This window comes from Melospiza melodia, chromosome 8, assembly GCF_035770615.1.
Source record: "Melospiza melodia melodia isolate bMelMel2 chromosome 8, bMelMel2.pri, whole genome shotgun sequence".
Lineage (NCBI taxonomy): Eukaryota > Metazoa > Chordata > Aves > Passeriformes > Passerellidae > Melospiza > Melospiza melodia.
In genome coordinates, this window is record NC_086201.1 from 11,055,358 (window position 1) to 11,082,298 (window position 26,941).

Here is a 26,941-nt window from a genome sequence, read left to right on the forward strand (position 1 = left end):
TTATTTACCAATAACAGTGAACAAAGAATCTCCAGTCTAAAAATATGGTAAGCTTCCATCCAAAAAGAAAATGCAATCATAAGTTTAGTGTCCCAGTGGGATTTTTTTGTATCTCTTTTTGAGATGAATAACCTTCTTATATAGAAAATAGGTTCCTCATCTGTACATCTACACTTCACTGTAAATCCTGCAAACAGCCTTATTGAATTCATCAGGAAAAAACTCAATACATAAACCCTGGCCACTGCTTCCTTTGACTCCATGTAGGCAGAGCTTAAGAGATTTTATAAAAGCATCAGGTGAGATAGTTTTCTTGGCATAAGACACTAAGCAAATTTTAAAGAAATATCAGAAAGAGGAGTCATTCAAGTCCTAAAAATCACTCCTAGCTTGGAGAAAATACATGGGTCTCATAAGGTCTTCCTGGCAACTTTCCATCTTTCCAGGGTTATTTGTAATTCTTAGCTCAAGAGGCACAGCAGTATTGTGGCATCCAGTTGATCAGAAGAAAGGGAGCATGTGGGTGGGCCAGACGTCATGTATTTTCTCAGTTATTGCCAAAAGAGGTTATTTTAGTTGTATGGTTTATTTTGTTGAAATGTAATTATTATGCTAATTATGCCCAAATTTACTGATTAATTATAATTCCAAGATCTCTGCCCTGGTACTTCCAGAGATGTACAAGCTTTGGTAAATGTTTCATAATATTAATATATTTCCACAGCCCTGAGTCATTTGGCTAATGTTCCAACAAAGCAAAAAGTAACATCCTTTAACAAGGAGGCATGTCTAGCTCCATGGAACAGCTGATCTGCATCAAAAAGGCATTTTGTTCAATCTGATTTCACTGCAAGAAGCAAATGGCTTAAAAGGAGTACAAAAGAACCTAAATGTTGGATCTTGGTTTCATTACATCATTGCACAATTCCCTTATCCCTCCGTTTTTCTGGGGAATGAGGGGGCGTAATGGCCATCCCACTGTTCCTACAGGAGGTCTGTTGGATGCTGTTAGGAAAGTTGGAAAGGCTGCCTCAATTCTTTTAGGGATAATTGTGTGGCTGAGTTCAGCAGGAGTGTTTTCCTTCATTTCTGCAGCGGAAGGACGAGGGATGCACAAGGGCTTCATTTGGATTTACTAAGAGGAATGGATTGGCTACAAAGTTGCTGTCTGCTCCCTGGACCCTGATTTTAGACCTTCTGCTGTGTTCACAGTGGATGATCAGGGTTAGCAGTGATTGAAGTTCTTGCCCCTGGTTCCTTCATGCCTGCACTCATCCTGGGGTGAAGGAAAGGGGAAGATTTCTCTGTAGTGCGCTGGGACGTTCAACATTGCAAACAAAATTCCAAGGTGGAAACCTAAAGCTGTGCAGCCATGGCACAGGCAGCGTGTCTCTGATGAGCCATGGAAAGGTGTGCACTGCATTGTTCAGCCTCTCCAAAGGCTAAAGTGGTGGTAACCATAAAAACTGAAAAAAAAATGTTTGAAGCTGCCCAGGGAAGTTCCCCCACTTTTTTTCTTTTTTACCTTTCTAAAGAGGAAAATGTCATGGGTGGGAGGTAGAAGAAGTGAAATTATACCTGTTTACAGAGAAATAGTGGAGGAGCTGTGAGGCTGGGGGATATTGTCCTTGCTTACTGACTTCACTGGGATTCTGGTGCTGCATAGCTGGTGAAGATTAACCTACAAAACTCCTGGGAAACTTGCTGACTCTTCCTCCACAACTCCCAAAATAGAAGGATCTGGAGCTCACAGAGAATGCTGAGCTCTGAAAAGCTGAGTGCTTTCTACATGAGCAGATTAAGGAAATCTTGCCATCATATGTTACCCTGTGGGAACTACATTATGGCCCTAATTTTAGTATTAGTTGTACGAGTATCAGAAGCTTTTAGAAGTATCATTTTCACTTAACTTTTCAAAAATATATGGGCTTCCTTTTAATTGTGAGTGGGGAGATGCCCATCTACTTTTTAAATCAAGTTTTGAAATTTTCATGACTTCATATTGGAAATTGAAACATTTGATCTGTTTATGTGTGTAAGAAATGTTTACACAGCTTATACTTGCAGCTGTGGGATGGGAGTTGAGTAGTACTGGAAGTCCCATACTGTTATGTGTAAAGATGTTTTGATACATCTGGGAGAATGTAAGCAAGTAGGTCAGTGGATAATGACTTAATGATTTGGAGCAGAGGTAGAATTTGGGGAACTAGTGGCAAGGTCTTGCTGGAGGAAAATGAACAAATGGAAAATCTGAATGATGACCTAGGCTAAAAATATCAATGGAGAAAGCTGAACAAAGTTAAATGTATGCATGTGGTACAACAGAGTCATGTTTAACACACCCAACACTGGGCAGGAACTGGGAGAAGCAGCCTGTGAATGCTCTGCCTATGGTGTGACCCTTCCCCTCAGACTCCTCCACTTCTAACTGCACACTTGCATGAGTGATCAGATTGTTCATATAATTCCATAAATATTGAATTACTCAGGATTCTGCTGTGCTTGGCACGGACATGCGATTCACCAACAACAAGACTGGATCTCTTGGTTAGTTGACATATCACATATAAGGGAGCAAGCTGCTGCTCTTTTACAGTCTGTTAAAGCCATAACCATTGTAGTCCATATGAAAACATTCCTGCTTGACAAAGCAGAGTTCCTGGGTCAAATATTTTTTCAAATTATATCAGTCATATGCCAATGCAGCCTAAAGGCTGTGTAAGGTGTCATTTAAAGAAAGCAGTTAAGTTGGGCTTGCTTTTGAGTGATCCACTTGGCTTGTTAGAGCGTGCTGGGCGCTTTCCTTCTGCTAACAGGCCCTTGAACTGAGGTTAGTGGTGAACAGACCAAAAGAAACAAATTGTATCAGCTATGCCAGGATGTCATGGCTCATACTGTGAGGGAGGAAGCAGGTAAAAGAAATAATTGTTAGTGAAATGGAGTACTTTTCCTAAGTGCATCCACAGGTTTTCATATTAGCTCAGTCTGGCCTCACTTTTTACATGGAATATTATGCTTGCACAAATACCAGACGCTTCTTTCTTCTCAAGGCAGGATAGGACCAAAATGAGGGCCTGAAATGCATTTTCCTTGGTGTTTGGAATACATCAAGTGTATGGCACGGAGATTTTGTCAAAACTAATTTGCAGCAGTAAGCATTGATCAGGCTTTTGGTTCTTTCTGCTTACTGAGCAGACAGTTGTAAAAGCTTGTAGTTGCTGGCAAGGGCAGTCAGTAGTGTTTGATATGGGAGGAAGCAGACAATAAGAGGAAGATACAGGTTGAGTGTCAGGAAAAGTGTCATTGGAAGGGCCTGGAGGTGCTGAGATGACTGACAGGTCTATTGCCCTGGAGGGTGCAGGAGGGCTCAGGTTGCAAAGGCAAGTCTCTCTCTTTTCCTTCCCTGAAACCTCTGGTGAGCTCTAGTGCAGGCTGGGCTGCTTCAGTCAGCTTTGCTGCTGCAGCCACTGCCAAGTCCCTGCAAAAGCACCAAAGGACTGTCCTTTCCAGGAGGACATGCTGGGCATTGTCTTCAGGAAGCACTTCTTGGCCCTGGTCATACTGAGGACCTGGCTCAGGGGGGCTGAGGGGATGAGACACTGGCAGGAGTTGGGCTGGGAGCCAGGGTCTGGTCTGTGTTGGGTTTTGTGATGAGCTGGTGACAACTTTGGTGACAACTCTTGCCTTTCCTGTTGGGACTGATCAGTATTGCTGGGAGCATCCATGGGTGCAGCAGGACGATCCCATCCCACAGGAACTGCAGTGAGTTCAGGCTGTCAGGAGGCTCTGTTCTCAATGGCATAACCCACACAGCAATGAGGAAATGCCTTCCAAAGGGAAAGTTGTTTGCCATCTCTGTAGTGTCACTGTGAAGAGCTGTGGGATGAGAGCAGGGGTTAAAACTCTGAGTAAAGCAGCACAGGAGTCGACCCAGAGAGATTTAACTGCAGCCTCTTCTCCTGCAGGGAATGCATGAGTGTGTCTGTGTACATCTCTAAATTTCACTGCTGCCTAATTTCCCTTCTCCAAAATATCAACCAATTTCTAGTGCCAAGGAACCTAATCATCTGTTTATTAAAATGAGACAGACAATAAGTTTGTGGGGGGAAATGTTAAAGCAGTGCACATTGATCATGCTGATTTAGGACAGTACTGCCACTGCAGCATTTCCAGAGACAAATTATTTGTGGCTAATTGTATTATAAATTCCACTAAGCCATTTTATGAGGTATTTACTTAAGATATAAACCCTCCATCCAAAATAAAACCAAAAAGAGCAAATGACCGGTTGAGGTGTTTTTCTTAAGTAAGTACTACAAGAACATAAGAAGAGAGAGAAGGAAAAATGCAAATCATGTTAATTAATTGCTAAATCTGTTGTAATGGGCTAGTTTTAAATACTGTGGAACATGTTAAAACTCATAGAGATTTTCCATCCCAAAGCCAAAGAAGTTGAGTCCTGAGGTCTTTGTCCTTATATCAAGATGGTCCTGAGCTATTGCAGGTCAGGGTTTTCATCTCACTAAGTTTCAGAGGTGGCAATCCTGTCATGCCATGAATCTTAACCAACCAGACAAGGCCTGGATGCTGCAGCAGAGAAAGTCAAGAGAGTCCAGAGAAACTGTGGCAGTGGGACTCAGCCTCTTCATCTTCCTTCCTGCTGTGGCCATGGAGTTATGGTGCCAGCAGTGGGTATTCCAGACTAGGAACATCAGTAGGAAACAGTAGCCATTGTGTACAGCCAGTGTGAACATCTGTGGGGCTCACCAGAGAGCAACCCCCCCAAATACTTGGTGGTAGTACTTAGAAAAGTGCCTTTTTACAGGGAGTCTCAAACTTTGTTTTTCTCAAGCTGGGTCAGAAGACACGGAGGCGCAGAGCAGTTAATTGGATTTCCCAAGGAAGCATAGCAAGCACTGGAGGACTGAGGCTGGCTTCCTTCTTCCCCAGCCTCCAGCACAAAGCTGCAGACTGTTGGCCACACTACTTTAATATTTCTTTGGGTGACTGCGAGCAAAGCATGACATTTCCTTTTTTACTTCCATATTGAAGGGCACAAATTCTCATTTCTTGAAAGTGTCACTTAGAGCATGCCTATACAAATTCTCTCATTGGTTCCTACAAGTGTTGTGCTATGGGATCAATTTAGGGAGTCTGGGCAGGGGGAGATTGCAGTCAGACCAGGAGGGGGCTGGGTCTCCTCTGGTTTTCATATGAGATATTTCAGGCAGTGCTTATTTCTGAAAAACTTATTTGGTGGTTCAGCAATTGGGAGATTTCTTTGCCAGGGTAGCTTTGGCACAGGAAAGCTTTTCTTTCTAACATCTTGTATGAAACTGGGAGTTGTAAGCTCCCAAGGTAGCTGTAGCTGTCAGTCTGCTGATTAGAAGAAAACATTTTCTTTTCTTCCTCCTCCTCTCCCCCTCCCCATGCAGTAAAATGATTTGATTACAAAGAAACAGGGAGATAAATGTACTGCCTGTGGTCTTGTCTTTGAGCCCAGGGTAGCTGATCCTTTCAGTGGTCACAGCTGGGATGTGGATGAAGCCTGACTGTGCAGTAGGGAGCCCACTGCTGGGGCTGGGGGGGACAGAGCCTTCCCCACAAACTTCCACCTGCCCTCAGGCAGAGCAGAGATTTCTCACCTTGCTGAGGGAGCCACTTTGCCTGAAGTTCAGTGGGTTGAGTAAAGCTGAAGGAGCTGGGTAGTTCATGGATTCAAGCATTAGTTAATTAGTTCTCACCTTGCCCTGAGCTGGGTCAGGCAGGAGGGGTTTGTCTCAAGGGGGAACCGAGGTGAAGTGGCTCCTCACTAAAGCAGCATCAGATCGTGCCAGAACAGCCATTAGGGCCCAGGACTAGCTGGCTCATTAGACCTCTCCATCTCTGCTCCTGATGGGAGAGATGCTCATACTCCCTTAAATGTGCTGTTAATTAAATGTTCCCTGAAGATAAGGATGCTGTAGCAGCACGCCTGATGTTGACTCCCAGATCAAAGGACTGAGTTCCCTGCACAACAGCCATTAAAGGTGCACTTTGGAGTGACATAGACCAGAGATAGGCATAAGAAATTTAAGCCAGGGGTTAGGTGAAAAAATTGTGATAAAAGTAACTCAGAAAAATTCATAGAAATCAGATGACTGTGAGGATGGAGAAAGTTTCATAGAATTATTGCACACATACACATAAAGTGTGATTTTATCCTTGCACATAGGTAACAGCTGGCATAGCAATGGTCTTTAATCTGGGGAGAGGGGGACATCTGCTTGTTGGTGGGAAGAGGGGAGGGAGAAAAAATCATTTCTAAATTTTTCTGGTAAAACGGGCATTTGTCATTCTAATTTTTTATGTTATTGTTTCCGACAATTGTTACGTGGTTGTTAAATTTTTTAAAGTAATTTTAGATTTTCCAAAAGTGACCATGATTTGTTACTTATACTGTAGCTTACAGAAGTGACACACTTAATATCGGGGGGTCCAAACCTGGATATCTACCAATGGAGATGGAGATCAGGTAAATGCACACCTGCTCTTCCAAAGAGGAAAAGGTTGGCACCGTTTGGCACCTGGTTTGAGAGGGAGCCACAAGCTGAGCCATGAGCATTTTGGATGAGGTCGGAGCTGAGCCATGAGCATTTTTGACGAGGTTAGAGCTGAGCCATGAGCATTTTTGACGAGGTTAGAGCTGAGCGCTGCCGTTAATCGCCAGCTTTCGTGTAGGCCCAGCATGGCTTTGCGTGACAGTGGTGTTCAGACACGCCATCCACCAGGAGACTCAGTGTCCCTGGAGAGGGCTCTGGCTCCATCCCCAGCAGTAGCTGAGCACAGGGCAGCTGAGGGACACCCGGCAGGAGCTCTGGTCCCCAAGCCCAGCCCGTAGCGAGCGCGAGGCGCCAGCTTGCTCTCCCAGCCGGAGGGAAGGTGGTGGTGGCTGCAGCAGAGTCTGTCTGGAGCAGGCAGGTGAGAGGGAGGTGCCTGCAGGTAGAAAAGAGTAATTGTGTGGCACTGTGGCCATACCTGTCATCTCCTCTTCTCTTTTACAGACACTTAACAAGAACAACTTGATACCGGACGACAGAACCAACTTCTATCCACTGCAGCAAACCAATGTGTACACGACAACCTATTACCCCAGTACACTGAATAAATATGATTACAGGCCCGAGGCCTCCCCTGGAAGGACCTTTACCAACAGCTGATGATGGACAGATCCTATGGGACTGGATTACTTCCTATATGATTTTTTTTAAAATTGATTTTATGGACCAAATACCGGCCCAGCTTCTAGATGTAAATATTGTACAGTAGGGTCTTTTTTTTTTTTTTTCCTTTGGTTAATTGTGTTTCTTGTAAACAGCACATCTCCTTACAAGGACAAGAATTCAAATGGACCATTTGCAGAGCTTTTGTGGATACTTGTCTGGAGATGGCTCTTCTACTGCAACTGTTTATGGCTGGAAGGTCAGCATGCTGTCCAAGGCTGAGGTTGTCGAGGAAGGGGCTGTGTGCTGGGCTTGGTGACCATTGAGCAGCCGCACAAAACACACAGGAGCACTCCAAGAAGGCAAGAGGTGGCCTCCTGGAGCAGGGCTGGATGCATCATTCCTGAGCCAGGACAACAATGGTGTGCCAGATGACACACAGCTCATGGGACGGGCCAAACAGAACTCCATCACACCAACAACTTGATGAACATTTTCTTTTTCCTTTTTTTTTTAATTTTTATTTTCGATTTTTTATGTTTCTGAGGAAAAAAAAAAGTAGTAACTTTCTAGGGCAGTGTTCCCTATATCTTCAAGAGAATCTTTTCATATTACAGGAAATACTCTCTGCAGCCTTCTTTGGTAATATGCAGTTCAGCTGATGAGAAACAACACACAAAGAAAGTGCATTATCCAAAGAAGCTTTCCAGAATGTTTCCAGTCTTAATTAAAAGAAAATTATACAGGCAGTGAGACACTGAGAAAAGTAAATGTTGGAATAACATTGGAGACATGAACTTGGAGTGCCTAACAAACAAAGATGTTTATATCACTGGAAAAAGAGATGTGATGATTGCCGCACAAGAGCTTTTTTTCTTTCTTCCTTTTTCTTTTTTTCTGAGACAGTATTAACTCTTTTTGTTCTAGCTTTGATCCTGATTGTGTCTGCCAGGAGAGGCAACTTTAGAGGCCATGCTCTTCTTGTGGGAAATCACCTTGCTTTGGGCTAATATTTCCTCTTGTTTTATTATTGGGTTTTAGTTCATATACTTTCAAAAAATGAGTGATTCTGACTTTGCAGGGGGAAGGTATTTTTTTAAGGAATGTTTCCATAGTCTGACATGACCCAGAAAGTCTGCTGCACAGCGTCTTCCACTCAGTACTCTATGAAATAGTAACACAACTGAGTAAAGTTCGTTGTTTGCCAATATTTCTTTAATTTTTCTGAGAAAAAACAATCCAACAAACAAATGCTGCTGCAGCTATTGAAGTAAATTGGAGCGGTGGCATTATTAAACAGTATATCCAGCCTTGAAATGTAATTTTGTGTATGTGTGTGACTGTGTCTATAAGAACTGTATTAGTCTGATGCAGAAGCCATGTTGTCTACAACCAGATGTTTGTCTGACATAATTGTTTGGCAAAAAGGAAACTTATTGCTGGTGCTTAATGTACAACTACATCCAGTGTGTTAGCAACGTGAACAAGTTCACCGCTGTTACCATTCAGTGTTTCTAAATATTTATGATGAACTCCTGATGCTAAGTATTTTAGAATGTCGCAATACTGAGCATGAGATAAAAGTAGACCCTGAAATACGCATGAGCTCCACGTGGTCCTGAGCTTGGCTTTGTTGTCCGCACCTTCCCCGAGCAGTGCCCGGCCCGGCTCGGTCTGTCCCTGCACTCCTGTCTGTCCCCGCTTGGTTCCGGATCTCGCTGTGAGCCCACATCGGTTGTTTCTTGGTGCTGTTCCTTTGCAGTTGCTTGTTTGGGAGCCCAGCTTGGGCCGTGTACTCAGCTCTTTCACGTAGGCAGCTGGTAGGAAATGAAGAAAGCCTGTGCTACTTGTGACAAGTATATTGCTTTTCCTGCGAGGGAGAGCCAGCGTGACTCTGCAAGCCTGTGTGTTATGGTGGTTTGACCAGAGGGCAAGTATACAATAGCCTCCCATTTTTAAATTACTTTGTTTGACTTCAGTTTGCAGTGATTGAAAGCTGTAGGGATATTTGTAATAAAGTGGGGTTATTAGCACTGCCACAAGGACACCTTAGGCTCAGCAGTGCCCACCATTTTCAGCAGCTGCTTTTCTTATTTAGCAGCACACCTTGTTTCTGCTCAGGTGAAATAGATGGGGCAGAGGGAGAGAGAGAGATGCCCTTAAACAGATTTTAAGCAGTGGAGTCAGGAGCTGATGCAGACCTAGCAGAATGTCTGGAGCACCTGCTGCAACTCTCCAAGTTGGCACAGTGGTTCAGCAGCCCTGAACCCTCAGCAGCACAGCCAGGCAAGAGCAGCTGGAGCAGAGCAGGATCACCAGGGAAGCAGGGTAGCACTGGTGGCAGGCAGCCTTCAGGGAGGCCCTTCCCAGGCCCTAAATCCCATTTGAGGAGTGATGACTTCGTGCCTCGTGCCATAAGGAGTTCACTGTGTCTCACTGAATTTCCACATGCCCCTCAGCAATATTTAAAATTCTGACTTAATGTAGTTCTAACAAGTATGTAGCCCAAGGGTTGGAAATTATTACATTAGACTATCAGGATGGGATTTCCCAGCTTTAATTTATGTGATTCAGAAGAAAACACTGGCTCCCAAGATCATTTCAGCCATTGTAAAATCAAAGCCATCTCTGAGCTTCCCCATCAGAATATTCCCTGTATTAATACACTCTGCAATTACCATGCACGTGGCAAGATTGCAGCTGGAGTTTGAGGGAATGCAAGCAAGTCAAACCTTGAAATTATCTCAATCTTCTATTTTTCCTTTCTCTTTTCCCCTCTCCCCTTTAAATTTTTTTCCATTTGTGGCTTCACAGAATAACATGATGTAAACTGATTTCTTTTTTGCAGAGTACCATATGAAATTATTTAAATGTTCAAGTCACCAAGATGGGTGATTATTGCCATTGTGCTCAGGAGGTGGATATTTTGTAGGCTATTGGAGGGCAGATGCTATGAGGGTGGTGCATGTGGTTATAGTTTCATCAAGACATTCTTTCTTATCAGCCATCCAAATGGATTCAGCCCTTTATCATATAATTGGCAATCACAGCAAGGGGCTGTAGTCTCCATTCGAGCAGAAAGCAGAATCCAGGAGAGAGTAAAAAAAAGAAATCAGAGCACTGTATTACTCAATTAATGTTTGCAGAGGAATGCAGTTCTGTAAGGACGATGTTAATGCAGTGTGAGAGTTGCATTTTTTATGAGCTCTGCAATGTGTGGCAGGTTAATGACGTGATGTGCAGGGATGTTCTTGCACTCCAGGTAATTTGGCACCTTGAGCATCAGGTCTGTAATATCTGTAGAAGTTTGAGTTGCTCCTGCAGCTGGATGTTAAACATGCTAAAATTTCCTATTCCTAATGCCATCTTAAACTGGAGTGGAAATGCATTTCCTTTGGGAGCATTTCCATTGCTTTCCAGAAAGTTCATTATGCTATATATATTTTTTCCTTTACTTCTAAGGCAGAGAAAAGGAACCCTGGGTGGTTCCTCTGTAGGTCTGGAGACACTGTGTCTCTGCAAACCCTTTGGATAGGATTCAGGTGTACAGGACATGAAATATGATGGAAATCTTACAGCCAAGTATGTAGTGGAAACATCTGTAATTAGGCCATTCTCTGTTTTTCCATGGAAATGGCTGCCTTTCTCCCAGCTGAGGGCTGTGCCTGCTGCTGTTATCCAGGCATGGTGTGCCCTTGCTGTCGGGTGTTCCTTGAGCAGCTGCCAGTAACTCACAGCTCACTGACAGACAAACCACTTGAGGATCACACCCTCACACAAGAGGTGCTGTTGCTCTAAAGGTGCACTTGAATGTTCAGCTTATGAGCCAGGGCTGCTCTCAAATGTATGACCCGTACAGATATATAGGAGAAAAACATTTATTGTCTAACCACCACTGTTCCTACTGCCTTATGTTCAGAAAATGAAGTGTTTGCTTTGAGATCAGCAGAGAGCAGGAATGGAGCCCGTGTCTGATGCAGACAATTTGATGCCTCCGGTGATAATCTGCTGTTCAGCCCACCTGGAGAGAAAACTGCTGTCCATTGAGATTGATTTATTCTTTGTACCAAATGTAGCGGGGGAGAATTTTATATATATATATATAAATATCTATAAATATATATATAAAAATGTAAATGTAAAGTTTCTGTAACAACTTACTCTTCTTTTTGTAACAGTGTATACATCTATCAGTGGATAGATATGGTATATATTTATAATATATACACACGCAATATATATATTTAGCAAAATGCCTGCAGAGGAAACTTAGAATAAGAAAGGCAGTGCTGGTATTCAGATTCCACAGGGACAAACTGAAGAAAAAATCCTATAAAAATCTACTACCCTTTCCATTAGGTTTAAAAACACACTTTTGAGGTAAATGAAATATAATTTTTTATTGAAAAATAAATTGATTTTTCTAGTTAGAAATGCTGGTTCTCCCCTAAATCATTCTGGTTAAGAGTTATTAAGAAAGAGATACTTGATACTGTTTATATTTTCATAATAAGCCTCCTAAATTTCTCATGTGTATCACTCTATTGTTCTTGTAATTATAAGTAGGGAGTAATTGTGCAAAGAAAATTAAAATAGCAAGTAGGAGTAACAAGTCTTGTGCCATTAGAGCAAAAGACATCATCTGTTAGAATGGGGAAAATGTCATTTTCCATGTTAAAGAAGTCAGTAACTGCCTTCTGAGTTATTGATCAGCTTTGCAAACCTTGCCTTACAGTCACACCAGGAGGTTTTATCTGAAGTGTAGGAAAAGAAGCCCTGTGATCCCATATATTTTGTTTTTCAGAAGGGTCCAAAAAGGCCACCAGGCCATGGAGGCCCCTGGTGCCGTGGGTGTCTCTGGAGCTTTCCGTGTCCGTGGCCAAGGCTCTGCCTCACCTGTCCCCCCTGAGCCAGCCCTCACACACGGCAGGGCACAGCACCCTCGGAGCATGGCAGAAAGATACCCAGTAAATCAGGTCTGGAGGATTCATTCCTCTCCAACAAATCCCTTCAATGCCCTCATGACCAAAGCCTGAACTCCCAACAGATGAATCTTTCCCTTAAGCTTTTTAGAAGGAAGCTTCAGGTGGCTTCAAGAGCAGTTTGGGGGTAGCTGAGAGAGCTTTCTGTTTCCAGCTTTGTTTTTCCTGGTTATCAGAACCTTCAAAACTGGGCAGAAACCCCTCTGGAGCTGGGTCCCAGTGGGACTTACCCAGTCTCAGCTCTTCTGCCTGGAAAATCCTTCTTTAGAACCTTTGGGCAAAAATAACGCATTAATGCTGGCTGGAGGAGCAAAACGAGCTACCCACTATTTACACAGCTCCAAACATTCGTGCTCAGTAGCATTTGGTGTAAATTTGGGTCTTGAACCTGTTACTGTTTCCATTCTGCCTCCAGCCTCAGCTGCAGACTCGCCCCTGCTATTCAAGAGGATTCAGTGCTGTAAGAGCAGCATTTGGCTTTCTGCAGGCCCCTGCCACTATTGGGTTTTAAACAAATCTGGTCATGAAAGCATTAACACTGCACCCTGGTGCTGATGCCTCTGTCAGCAGGACGCTGCTGATTCTCAGGCCACGGAGTCAAGCAGAGGTCGGCGTGGATGGGCCATTAATAACTGGAGCAAAAATGTTATTAGTACCAAAATGTCAAACAATGTAAAAGCCAGCCAGCTGCACAGCAGTGTGCTTTCTTTCCACACCCCTCCTTAGACAGCATCCAGACCTGCCCATACCTAAAAGCCATGTGCTTAATTAGGAGCATTCCCACAGAGGAATCTTTAGGGAGGATGCATGGTATGTGAGATGGAAATGATAGGATTTAGTTTGTGGTTGAGGTGGGAGAGTGACAGATGCAATATTGGATCTTGGATACATGGGAAACAATTATGTGAAAACAGAATGCTTGCCCCAAAACAATAAAACCTGGAGAGTGTTATTGGACTCTGTTGTGAAGGCACATCACCTTTCCTATGCAATCGAACTTGATGGTACTTTAGCATAAAGGTGACCTAGACTATTATCACTGCCTTTAGACACTGTGAATTTTTTTTGGGTACTCTGTATTTTTATATATTGTACAATGTAAAGAATAATTCAGAAATAAAACAGACCAACCTGACAACCCTGTGAGTTATTTCTCCTGCGTGACCAACGTGTGGCGGATCTGGAGCTCCTGACGGCTCCGGCAGGATCGGCCAGCAGGAATGAGGAGGAGCTTCCTCCTGACCTTTGTGGCCATGCAACATCCACTCAGCTGGGGATGGGGAATTGCAGCATCCATCCTTCCTCCCTGTCTGCACTTTGGCCACATCCTGAGGCCCAGGTCTCAATTGTGTTTGTCATGAGTTGCAGTCTCTGGGGACACCAAATTGTGTTACTGGATGTAAGGCTCCCTTCCCCCATCACAACCTCCAACCAAACATGGGGTGTGCCTTTCAAAGAAGGTATTTCTGAGTGAAGTGCCCACTGAGGTGAGATTGAATATGAAATTCAGGGTGCCAAATCCTTGTCCAGATCTGCAGTGAGCATCTCCCTTGTGCTCCTCAGCTCTCTGCAGGTGACACCGAGCCCCCAAGGGCACAACTGCTCTCTGTGACAAGCCAGCAAAATACATTCATCCTCTGCAGAGCCTTTCAGCTGCGTGTGCTCAGCTGCAATGAAATCCTGTCACTGCTGCTGCTGATGCTGCTGCTGCTCAAGCCCTACATATTGATGCAAAAAGTTATGAAAAGCTGAGGGACATATTTTGATTGAAGGATGATCATAGCCTCGTGTTGAAGAACGTTATAGCTCTTGTTGCATTTATTAATCAAAGTAAAGACCATGAAAAGTGACAGAGTCAGGAACATTTTAGTTTATGTTCCGATACAGCTTAAGACTTATATTGAAGTTCCATAGAGAAAATTACACCATAATGTCATAAAAAATAGATTGGATTGCTAATAACCTGAAACGTGCTACACCTGCATACGTAATACTTTAATCCTACTAAATCATAAGCTATCATTTGGGTGTTTTCATATTCTCAAGTGTGCATACAGGAATTTCTTTTCAATGCAGACCATTAAAAAGTAATTGAGAGGCACAAGAACAGTAAAAACAAACTTGCTGTGAATAAGATGGATTTTTTTTCTCAGTTAGTTTGCACGATAACACAGGGAGGTCATTTTTGAACAGTTTTGTTTTGCATCAAGACACCTCTGCATACAATTAGAACAAAGTATTACGTTGGAACCAATTTCCAATTTCCCTTAAATCTGTCTACCACCACATTTTTTTTCTAGTTGCTAATTTGACTCATTAACATAACAGCTTCACTTGTAGCGTCAGTAAATTTTGTTCTCTCACCTTCACTGTTCATCCCAACTGTACCCTTTTCTCTCTTTAATTCTTAATTGTGTGAAAAACAGAAAGTTTCATTATCTTGTGGGTTTTCCATGAGGTGTGGGAGCACCCCCAGCAGCACAGGCAAAGCAGGGACCCAGGCCAGGCTGTGGGGCTGCTTGGGGGACCCAGCAACAGCTGCAGCCTCACAGACCCCTCCAACCTGCCTTGGGTAGTGCTCAGAGGTTTGGTATTAAAAATGCAGGAAAAGGAAAAAGCAGAAATTTCCTCATGACTCGAGTCTGGTCTCACTGTTTCCTCCCAGCTCCCTGACAGAGCAGCTTTGGGGACAGGCTGGGCCAGGTGCTGCAGTGACAAACCTGTCCCAGCCCTGTCCCTCCATATGAAGCCCATTTGCTGGTGTTTTCTTCTCTGATAAGGGATGGAAATATCCATGGCTGCTGGGGCAGTTGCCTGGGCAAGGGCACTGCCAGCACTCGGTGCTGTGGGGGTGAGAGGGGCAGGAACTGCAGCCCAGTCCAGGTGACCCCGGTGCTCGTGACAACGCTGGAGCAGAGACTGGGATGAACGAGCTGTAACCACCACAGAGCAGCTGAGCAGAGGTGTTTGGGCACCCAGGCATTATCCAGAGCAAGTTAATTTCCTCCTCTGAACAGGCACCACATCGTGCAGATAGCATGGAAATAAGAAACATCCTGCAGCCTGATTTTAGCAAGGCTGCTGACTCTCTCATACCTGAGCCTCATTTGCTGCCAGGAGCAGTGGCCAGGCAGAGCATTGTGCAGACACACTCCTGTGAAAGCAGGCAGGCTGCAGCAGTGAAAAAGGTCTCAAGTGAATCCCCTACTCCACACCCAGCACTGCTGCTGGTGCCCAGCACCCCCATCAGTGCCCCCAGTCCCCCACCACAATGGGATCACATGGCCTGGCTCTGACTGCTGAATTTCCCTTTGCCCACACAACCATTTCACTCCTCTGTGAAAGCCCACGTGGTTGTGCTGCTGTGACCAGGCAGGGGGACAGTCCCCAAGCTCAGCAACATTCCCTGTGTTGGCCTAAATCAGCTCACTGCAGCCATCCTGAAGAGATCAGCACAGAGCAAGCACCTCAGTGTGTGAGAGGCAACCCTCAAGTGCAAAAGACCACACACTCAGTTACCAAAAGCTTTGAAGACTCATTACAAACTGTTTTGCTAACAGCTGAAATGCATTCTGACATGGTTTGTTTTGTCCCTTCATAAAGAAAACACTGACAGAGTTGTCATTGCACTTTCTGTTTAAAAAACTGAGGTTCAAATTAATCAAGAAGGTGACAGAGTTCAGCTGTTCCCAAAGGAAAAACCCAACCACATGCACACTTCCCTGTCTTTGGAGAGATTTCAGCCCTTCAAGCTGCCAACAATATCTTCAAACCAAACCTTTCTCCTCTGGGGTAAGGACCAAACCAGGTGAAGGTGATTCTGGTGTGACAGAAATGCAAATCTGGCTCTTGGCAGCTGGGCAGGCTGCACCTTTTCCTGCTGCCCCAGTGTGAGCACAGGCCAGGTTTATTTTGTGACCCAGCAGTTCTATCACCCTTTTTTTGTTCCAGTTGGAACAGCAACTCAAACATGTGTAAGGTCAGCTGGTTTTCCTTTTAAACCTACTAAGATGACAAGGAAATGTTGTTGTGCGGCACACCAGCCACATCCATCTGTCAGCTCCATGGTGTGGATCTCTACAGAGTATGGAAGGTGCAACTCTTTGGGTCCTCATGGCAGCTGAGGCAGATCTGGAGCCCAGCAACCACTCACAGCTCCTCCTGGCTGTGGGGGAGCTGTGGGCAGTGTCTTCTGGCTGAGCAGCTGTGCTGCAGCCTTGTCACCCTTCAAAATAACATCTCTGAAGATTTTCAAGGTCAAACTTCACAGTTTGTGAAAAAAGCAAAAAGTAGTCCGGGCTTTCCATCACTCTGGGGACAGTGAGGTGTGTCCCAGAGCCAGGGTTAACATGGAGCACAGTGAACAGCAACAGGCTGTGGAGGCTCCATCCATCCAACCCTGCTGCTTTCCTCTGTTTTTAAACCCCCCGTAGTCATTTCCTTGCTGTCATGGAAATAATGGAGCCAGCAAAGGATTGCTCCCCTCTCAAGCACAGGGTAATGAACAGCCATCAGAAACATTTGATATTTCCATGATGTGAAGCATCAATGGCCACAGAGAAAACCCTTCCCATTTTGGCAGTACTTAATTTACTGTCACGAGCAAGCGATCTGTACGGGAGAGCAGGCACAACGCTGATACACTTTTATTACCCTGCCAGGAGCCACATTATTGTTTTCTGTTTTCACATTTCTTAGCAACAACATTTTTTTGTTCATAGGTTTCTTCCTAGGAGCTTGGCTGGAATTATTTTTATGTTGTCCCCAATTTACATGCTGACTTACATCAGCCTGTCCTCGAGCGAGAGCCTTGCTTTCTGCCTGAAAGCCTCCTGGCAATTACTGCTGTCTTCTGCTGATCCATCACTCCTTTGGCACTGCAGGAGATGAACCTCCTGCCTGGCAGAGCTGCCTGTCCTGGGGAGCAGCTCAGTCCCTGTCAGGCCCCACCGTGCCAGGAGCTGCTGGAGCCAAGGAGGGTCTGGAGTGAGCAGGTACAAACTCTGAGCATCCCTGCTGCACGCCAGCCCAGAGCCCAGATCCCCAGCCAGGATAAAACCATTCCTGACACACTGAGTGTGCAAGGGGGGACAAACTGCAGTGCTTGCCATAGGCTCAGGCCTATGCTGAAAACTTCTCAAAATATGTAAAGGTGAATGCCTTGGGTCCCAAGTCCCTGATGCAACCCAAATCATGCTCCTGGAGCAGGCAGAGCCCTGCAGCTGCTCATGACCCATGGATGGAGGGTGAAGGCAGAAACCCCTGCCTGGGGGCTGCTGCTGCTCATGTTTCCCAGCATCAGCATCCTGGGTGTTTGGCTGCAGCCCAAAGATGCCAAAACACACAGACCCAGCATTTACAAGGGCCCCCAACCTTTTCCACAGCCTCTGCTGGTCCCACAACCATTAGAGATGAGGTATCTGAGAGCCCACCCACATCTGGGCACATCTGGGCACAGCACCAAGAGCTTTCAACCAGCTGGCCCCAGCCCAGCTGCTCCCCCTGTGCAACTGCAGCACAGTCACAGAGGGAGCTGCCAGCACCCAGAACTCTCTCAGGAAAGACAGAATAAATGTCATTCATGTGCCAGGGAAAGAGCAGGCTTCAACAACAGCAAAGATAAAACAGAAAATAGGAAAAAAACCTGAGAAAGAACGAGCACAGGGACTTCACCAACACACAGAACTACATCAGGGCTCTGAGACGGATCCTCAGTTCTCATCCCCCTAAGGATGGAGATTTCTGTAACACTGCAAAGATAAATACAACTGGGAACTGTGTCATTAGAGGCACTTTAAGCTCCCATATATAGCCTGGAAAGAGACTGTTGCTAAGAATAGTGGGGCCCAGATATTCCACAACATGAGAGTTGACAGATTTCTTCCCAGCACTAATAGGATGTGAGGCTATTTTAAATTTGCCCTGATAAGTAGTCAGGCCATTCTTGAAGAGTTGGTCCTAGAAAATAAACACAGATCAAGAGATGCTGGGCTGGGTCTGCTTCAATTAAACACAGGATAAACACAAGGAAGGCTCTTAGGAAGGGTCTCCTTTCCAAAAGCCCCACAGAGACAGTGATGGTGGGAGCCAGCAAAATCAACTGGCCTGCAGCATCCTGAGCCCTGAGGAATCGGTGTGAAACCAGAGTGGTGATGATGTGTGGGGCTGCAGAGGCTGCCACCCCTGCCAGCCCCTCCCTTCCCCTCCCTGCTGGAGGGTACCAAGGGGTGCACCCGCAGTGCCAGACCACCCCTCCAAAGCCTCAGGAAAAGCCATGGAAATCTTTCATTGGCTGGGCTGGGACATTGGATGAGGCTGCATTGATTTAGACTAAACAACCCCCATTTCATGGCAGTATCTGCAGTGGGTTTTGGCAGCATTATGGTAGAAATAAACTATTCCCTTGTGCTTTCTTGGAAGTGATGAACAGTGATGGCAGCAAACCGAGTAACCTATTTAATGTGCAACAGCCAGTACGTAAAACAACACACTCTTCATGGTCAGAGTCCAGTTTTAAATAGAAATTACACAGTGGGTATGTTACATTGACAAGTATATAGTGGTTTCAACATTATTTTCTCAAAAATAAAAATACATCACATTGGAATATCTCATACAAAATGTAGTATTTGCCCTAAAATAAAATTCTATCAAATCACTTTAAAAATTACAAAAGTAAAATGCATACACATTCTAGTAAAACTGAACAGTCTTACAAGTCAAGGATAGTTTACAAAGATGCTCTCCAACATGTAAAACCCTCTTCCTTCTCCATATGTTCATGCACTTCAAAAAACCCCAAATGTTAGGTGTGTCCCATAATTAAAAGCTGTTTTTGTGACCTTATCAAGTACTTATTTCTAAAATGCACAGTGGAAGACATTAAACATGGTAGGGGGAAAAGAGATGTTAATCTAGCAAATATCACAGGCAGAGAAAAGAGATATGTTTGGAAAATGCCTCGTTGTCCCACAGGAGCAGGAGCTGATGGCAGCCTGCCCGTGGGGACACCTGCAGCTCTGCTGGGCTGGCTCAGAGCAGAAAGAGGAGCTGTGGGCAGGGAGGGGCAGGGACACAGCTCCAGTTTATAGTGCACGTTCAGGGAGTCCCTGCTGGGGAGGGACACGGAGCATCCCCTCCCCTGGCATGGGTGGGCACCCCAACCCTGGCAGCCCTTCCCCAGGCCCCCTGGCTTGCCCCACACAAACCTGCACATCCCCTCTGAGAAGAAAAACGTGACCTTGGACTTGTGGTGGCTTTGACAAACACGTGGACCAAGGCTGGAGAAGTGGCCTCAGCCTGAAGGAAATATCTTCCCGTAAAGAAAAAAGGTTTTGCTGCTGGTATTGTCTTCATGTAGCAATGCAGAGTGTCTGTCCAGATGCAACAAGAGGATAAATCCCATGGAGGAAGCCACTGGGCAGAGAGACCTTGCAGAGAAAAGTTGTTAGTGCAGAAAGCAAGTCCCACCTGCCTTCCCTGCTGCACCTTGGAGAAGCAGCACCTCCACTCGTGTGCCACCACCACAGCTGTCCCTGTGGCACAAATCCCATCACAAACAGAAAATGAAGGTCAAAAACTCATCCTTGAGGAAGGAAAAAATGAGGGTCTGGAACAAGTGGGCTGAAGGAGCCACCCCTCCTGTGCAAACAGCCCAGGTGCCCAACATCCCCTGTCCTGGGCATCCTGGCTCAGCCCTTCCCTTCCCTCTGTGCTGCAGCCCCCGCCTCCACCAGGGCCTGGAGCTTCCCACGGTGCTGCTGGGCCTGAGCAGTGAAGAAACAGTGCTGGGGCTGTGGGGGGCATGAATTGATCCAAAAACATTGCAATCCCAAGCAATTGGCAGCAGCCAGCACATCTGTGCAAATATTTGCTTTTGCTTGTCAAAACTTTGGACAGAGTTACATTTCTTCCTTTATTTATTAGTTTCATCTGTCTTGAAACACAAACTGCAAAAATTGTGAGCAGATTGACATCTTCTTCTGACTGCACTGTGGCTGTGCCTGCTCTGGGGCAGCTCTGTGCCAGCTGCAGTGACACTCGTGGAGGAAGCAAGGCAGATTTCCTGTGCCACCCACAACCCACCTGGCAGCAGGGACGTGGGATGGAGTCTGTGTGGAGGGGGATGATCCCCTCAGGTGAAGCAGGGAGCCTGGAGCTGCCTGCCTGTCTCTGATGGAAAGCAGCAGCAGCCACAAGGAGCATTTCCCCCTTCTCCCCCCACAGCTGGAGGGCTGGGACCCACAGATGGTGACAAAGTCCTTGTGTGTTTTGGCAGGGTTGGCTCTGCCCTTCACAACTGTGTATCCACACACAGAGCTCCTTGCATACCCCACATCCCTGCTCTTCCCATGTGGTGCTTGAACAACCCAGAGAATGGCAGCCCCAACATCAAACACCAAATCAATACCCAGAACTGGTGTAGTTTCCACACAGTGTAGCACTTGTCTTGCCAAGTTATTACAATGGTCTGCACTTAGTATAAAAGGAACCTCCTCAAAACTAATGAAACATAAAAATGCCTTTGTCAGAGATACTTATTTAATTCGCAAGTGACCCAACAAAAGAAATGAACAATTAGAGCCCTGCTGTCACACCATTACAGAGCAGTAATATCCACTGTGCAAACTGTGTCATTCCCTTTCATATTTCAGTCACTCCTGACAATTAAATCACATTTCCCTTTCTTGTAAGAGCCAATACATGCACATCAATCAGGGCTGCTTGTTTATGCTGCAGTGCAAGGCCATGCAGTCACTTGCTCAGCTTACTGTAGAACAAACCCAGCATTAACATCCCTGACACACAAAATTTCAAATTGCATATGGACTTCATCAGTCCAGTGCAATATTTTGGTGCTGAAATGCCCCCTGGAACTGGGCACTTCTTGTTACTCAATCCAACCTGTTGCTTTGCCCAAGTTACCACAACAGACCACTGACAGAGTCTGGGGTCTCCTAACCCACTCCAACATTCAAGACATCCCACTCCCACTCCTTTCAGCTCTGTCAGATGGTTGGGAATAACTGAGATGCTGTGAGCCTGAAAACCTGACACAGACAGTGCCCATTTGCTTGGGCTCCCCAGGTGTGGGAGCTAAAATCACAGGTTTCAGGTAAATTACAGGCTGCTTCTAACAGATTATCTGTTCATGATGTGTGCAGAATCCTTTGGGTCCGCACTTTATTCCAACTGGCACGATTTTCTAAAAAAAAAAAAAATTGCCTATTTTTTTGTACATTAAGTACATAGCCAGCAAAGCTCCTGTCCCTGTAAAATTGCTCTGGAAGCAAGGAAGCTCCTCCCCACACCTCCAGCTCAGGGGAGCAGGCACCCCAAGGGAGGGCAGAGGGAGTTAATGGGTAACAGCAGTGACCAGAGCCAGGAACCAGGGCTGCTGCATTTTGTAATCCTGAGCTCCCCATGAGCAGCATGGGAGCTTGCACAGCTCCAGAGCTCAGGAGAGGGAGAGCCAGCAGCACTGGAAGCTGAACCAGGAGTGTCCCTGAGCCAAAAAAATGTTTACAATAACCATTAGGAGAGAGTGGTCACCATGGAGCAACCTCCCAGCATTCCCAACACAAACCACAACACCATTACCTGTGTTCTTCAGGGCTGTGAACTCACAGGCCACAAAGAGAGGAATATTCCAGGGCTCCTCAGGGCACTTTCCTCTGCTGGCAAGTCACAGGCCACACAGCAGCCAATGCTGTGGCTGGTTCAGGTTAGAGAGACTTCAAACTTTCATTATGAAGAAAAGCATGAACTGTTTTGAGCCTATTCTGCATCCTGCTCATTGCATCTGCACTGCTAAGGGCTCTCCCTGTGCCTCAAACTCAAACTTCCAAAGAAGTGCAGGTAGCCTGGCAGCTTGGACTCCTGCTAAATCCAAACAAGGGTGACCAGGCAGCAATGCTTATCCAGAAAATACTTCTGTGGGTTGTGTTACTGACATGAAAGGGCCTGCTCCTCCACAGAAGGATGCTGCGGTGGAGCACAGATGGGGATAAAGTGTTTTTCAAAGATCTCAGCAAGCACATTTAAAATCCTCACTTCCATCCTAAGGCAGACTTGCTAATCTAATAAAATCCTAAGCTTAACCCTGTGTGTGTGGAATGCAGCCATGTCCTGCACAACTTCAAGTAACTTGGGAGGAATCCTTTGACTTTCACATGGGCAGATTTCCATCAGAGCTGCTGGGAACTCGGGCTGAGCCCTGACTGCAGAGTGCCTGTGAAGCCCAAGGTTTCCCAGCCCTGCAGAGGCACTGGTGGCTGTGACTCAGCCCAAGCTGCAGTGCCAGGGCAGGGGCTCAGCGTGGCAGGGCGCTGGCAGTGAGGGGCTGCAGGGCTGGTGTCTCTGAGGAGCAGTGGGAGCTCCCCATGAGGGACAGAGCCAGCCCAGCCAGGGCACAAATGCAGCTCTGGCCAAGGCTGAACCCACCAGCCATGGTGATAACACCTCTGGGATAAGAGATTGGGAAGGGAAAGGAAGTGACTGCACATCTGGAGAGAGGAGCAGCTCTGCAGGCACCCAGGTCAGGGCAGAGGGAGGGGCAGGAGCTGCTCAGGCACTGGAGCAGAGATTCCCCTGCAGCCTGTGATGGAGACCATGGTGAGGCAGCTGTGGCCCATGGGGAGCAGAGATTCCCCTGCAGCCTGTGGAGAACCCCGTGCCCCACAGCTGGATGCCCAAAGGAGGCTGTGGGAATCCTGCTGGAGCAGACTCCTGGCAGGATGCAGAGAGGAGCCCAGGCTGGAGCCGGTTTGCTGGCAGGATTGTTCCCAAAGGTCCCTGCCCACACTGGAGAAATTCGTGGAGGATTGTCTCCCCCCATGCTGGAGCAGGGGAAGGATGTGAGGAGTCCTCAGGGGATGAGATGTGTGATGGTCTGACCACAGCGCCCATTCCCTGTCCCCCTGTGCTGCTGAGGGGAAGGGGGAGAGAAAACCACAAGTAAAGTTAAGCCTGGAAAGAAAGGAGGGATGGGGGAAGGTATTTTCAAGATTAGGTTTTATTTCTCTTTATCCTACTGTGATATGATTGCTAGTAAACTAAACTGGTTTCCCCAGGTTGAGTCTGCCTTGCCCATGATGGTCACTGGTGAGTGTTCTTACCTCAACTCAGGAGCTTTCCATTGTATTTTCTCTCCCCTGCCCAGCTGGGGAGGGCAATGACAGAGTGGCTTTGCTGGGCACGTGGTGTCCACCCACAGTCAACTCACCACACAGAGAAACAGCCACCAAACATCAGAGCCACAGTGAGCCATTCACTCTGACTCAGAAAAACAATCAACAGGGTTTAAAACAAGAGGTTCACTTGTCCCCCTGACTACAGAGAGCCTGCATCTGGAAGCACTGACAAATATTTTAAATTGTCTGATGCCTTCTGGAACAGAGGAAGAATTGGTTATAGTCTAAGCATTGTGTAAAATGCTTCTCCATCTTAAAACAGTCAGGACAGTGAAAGGGTTAGAAATCTCTGTCACTCAGGACAGCAATTTTAATCTTTATATAGCTACAGTAAATTGCAGAAACAGAGCTCTGGAGAGCCATCCCAGCTTGCAGTTCTGCCATGACAATGCAACTCCAGACTCTTGGCAAACGATCCCTGGTTTCAGAGACAATAGGTAGCAGCAGCTACTGGATACTGAAACTAATCCAGGCACTAAAACATAGTAAAAAGAAGCTGGACAGTTAACACCACTCATCTGAAAAGTAAGGGATGATGCCAGTGGATCTGAATGTGCTGGTTGGACTGATTTCATATTCCCTATGCAGGTTAGCTCCACTACCACAAAGAACCTGCTTCAAGACAGGAAAGACTATTCAGAACTGATAGAAGCAATGAGCTAAATCCATTTTCAGTACTACAGTAAGGACATCAATGGCTCTGAAAACATAAAAGCAGGGAACAGCTTGTTTTATTTTACTGCACAGATACACTCCTGAGTTAAGTCTCAGAGGCGTATTCTCTCTACAAAAGGAGAGCAGGCAGAAGGAACAGATCCACGTCTGAAAGATAGTTCTGGGTTTATCTGGGTGAGCTTACCATGTTGGTGTTGCCCCATGGGCAAAGAAGAGCCCCACACAGGAGCAGAGGGTGCTTGATTCAACTTCTGGAGATGCAGAGCCTCCTCCAACACATGCACCCACCCCCTGCCACAGAACTGCCAGGACAGGAAATCATTCCCTGAAAAGAATCCCTGTCGCAGACCGTGCACAAGGCTTCCCACTCACGGCAGTGACTGGCTTGGATACAAACAAGGGCACATCACCCTCCCCAGGCAGGATCACCTGCAGTAAACCTAGGCAAACACATACCCTTGCACAACTTATATATATATATATATATATATATATATATATATATGTATCTCTTATATATATAAGTTTTATTTGTGTATACATTGATATAAATATGCACGCCCCCATACACACAAACACATCCCCAAAACACAAAGCACAGAACACACACACACATACAGAAATATTTTAAATGATGCTGAACTGAAATCTAAGAATATAATTAAGAAATCATTAGCAGGTTTAAAAATTGAGTTAAAAAACTATTCAAAGTGTCTTTAATATTTATGTTCAAGTAAGGGCCGGAACGACCACAGATTAGTACTGATAAAAAGAGCTGGCAATAATTTCCCATATTATGCCAGAACTCGTGAGTTACTCATTGTCAAACTCATTGTCATTTCGCCGTCAATGCACCTCCTCAACTAGAAAGGTTTTTTTAGGAAACAGTGATTTCTCCAGACTTGGGTTACAAGCAATATTGTTTAGGCACCCTCAGTCATAAACTAATCCTAAAAACCACACACACCTTAGAGTATCAGGAGAGAGCTAGCAGGATTCAGACATCCACACCCACAGTATTCAGTGGCACAAACAGTAAAAAAGGCAGTACTGGAGATGGAGGATGGAAAGGTGACACAGTGGTGGCCTTCAGAACAGCAACATTTACCTAGAGTGACACTCCAGTACACCACAGATGCTCCATATTCAGGAACCAGGGTGGCATTTCAGAGATGACTGTGGGTGCAGGTTGGGATTCAGTGGCAGCTAAAGCTATTGTTTACTTGTGCTCCAGGGTGGTAACACACACCTCTAATAAAACTGCAACAATTATTTGGGGTATTTAGTATGGCTAAAAACCCTGGTACCAGTGTCTTATATCAGAACCCACTTTATTAGAATGTAAATGTAGTGTACAAGCACCAAATCACTTTAGCTTAAATGTTTAATGAGCATTCAAAATATAAATGACTAGTGATTTTAAAGAGATCTTGAAACGATTTTTGTTTTCTTTCTTTTTTTTTTTTCCTTTTGTTAAGATTATTCCCTATTTTCATTCTGATAGAAGACTCTGAAGATTACTGGTACCCTGGTGTGTATAACCGTGAGTAAGCACACAGGCATACACACAAAACATACACCTCACTGCTACATCAACAGCCTCTCCAACAGAGAGCCCCAGCCCTGCACAGGGACCTGGACAGCAGAGAGATTCTCTTTGTGCATTTTGGTGTCTCCATCACCACTCCAGTTCCACATTTATGGCAAATCAAGATGGTCTTGAACATAAGAACGACCCATCCCTCACCCTCTCTAAATAAAGCCACGATTAAGTCTTGAAATTTCTTTGTTTTTCTGCTGTTCAGCTGTGCAAATCCAGGCAGTTGTGCAGACTGCAAAGCCGACTTCCAGTCTCTTCCAAGCCCTCACCAGTGCGGGGTGATCACACGGAGACGACGACGTCGAGATAGAGTCTGTCGTAGGACTCGCGGAAGCACAGGATGAGGAGCAGGCTGAGCAGACACGACCCTGGCAGGCACCAGTTGAACCAGGAGAACTCTGTAAAGCAGAACAGAGACCCAGCCTCAGTTATCAAACATGTTCTGGGTTTAAAGCGACCAAAACTTGGACTGATGGCAGGTTTGAAGGAAATCGCTGTGTGCTGACAAAATCCTGATGGCTCCCAATTTATTGATCCATGGTTAACTTGGTCTGTGAGCCTCCTCCATGGACACATCAAGTTATAGATATTTATAGCCAATGCCTCCAGCTAATGGAAATCCTCCTTATTCAACCTCCCAATGAAGGGAACAGGGGAAAAAAAATAAAAATCTATCATTGCTAATGGAGAATAAACCACTTCCAAAGACTCTGCTCATTAGTCCCTTGATTTCTATGGATTGAGAACTAAAATTAAAAGCATAGAAGAAACTGGGTTTGATTTTGAATCAAACCCGCTACATTGTATAAGAAGGGAAAAGCAAATCCTCAGAAGAAACTTGTGCATAATGGGATCAATTCAATTTAAAAGTCATTGCAAAAAATAGGCCCTTTCAGCTGTTTGACATAATGTACTGTCCTTAAAAGTCTGTGCTCTGTACTCAAGAAATCCTATCATCTGATATTTGACTAATAATTAGCAGTTTGAGTCACATTTTCTTCAAACAAGTACAACAAATTCTTTTTTTCTACATGTGTCAATTTACTAAAGAAACATTCATTTCGCCAGATAGTGTTTTATTCATTTTTTTCAAATTTTCCATTATTATTATTACTATTATTATTTTTTCTCTTATTATTATTTTACAGAATCTAAACTCTCCCTCCAGGAGAGTTAATCAAATATGCATTAATCAAATCAAGGCTTCATCACTGCTACTTTCTTAAATCTGCAATTTATATTGCCGAAAGAAAAAGCATGATTTATTTTAAACAAGGCAAAGGACAACAG

General features: G+C 45.3%; 2 protein-coding genes across 5 annotated transcripts in view; one reads left to right on the top strand and one right to left on the bottom strand.

Annotated features, from left to right (window-relative positions):
• The window catches only part of SEMA5B (semaphorin 5B), a 267,003-nt gene extending 253,681 nt beyond the window's left edge, over window positions 1-13,322 (top strand). For 3 of the 4 annotated variants that reach the window (XM_063161768.1, XM_063161767.1, XM_063161766.1), the window contains one exon: window positions 7,044-13,322. In XM_063161768.1, coding sequence (XP_063017838.1) covers window positions 7,044-7,199 — 156 coding nt within the window. In that variant the 3' untranslated portion in view covers window positions 7,200-13,322. Of the gene's footprint in view, window positions 1-6,444; window positions 6,515-7,043 lie in introns of all 4 variants that reach the window. The other variant, XM_063161769.1, reaches the window with a different exon arrangement.
• A 10,767-nt stretch (window positions 13,323-24,089) lies between these two features.
• SLC49A4 (solute carrier family 49 member 4) overlaps window positions 24,090-26,941 on the bottom strand; it is a 66,275-nt gene continuing 63,423 nt past the window's right edge. Inside the window, exon 9 of the mRNA XM_063161770.1 lies at window positions 24,090-26,049. Within this exon, the coding sequence (XP_063017840.1) occupies window positions 25,934-26,049 (116 nt within the window). The 3' untranslated portion in view covers window positions 24,090-25,933. The remainder of the gene's footprint in view (window positions 26,050-26,941) is intronic.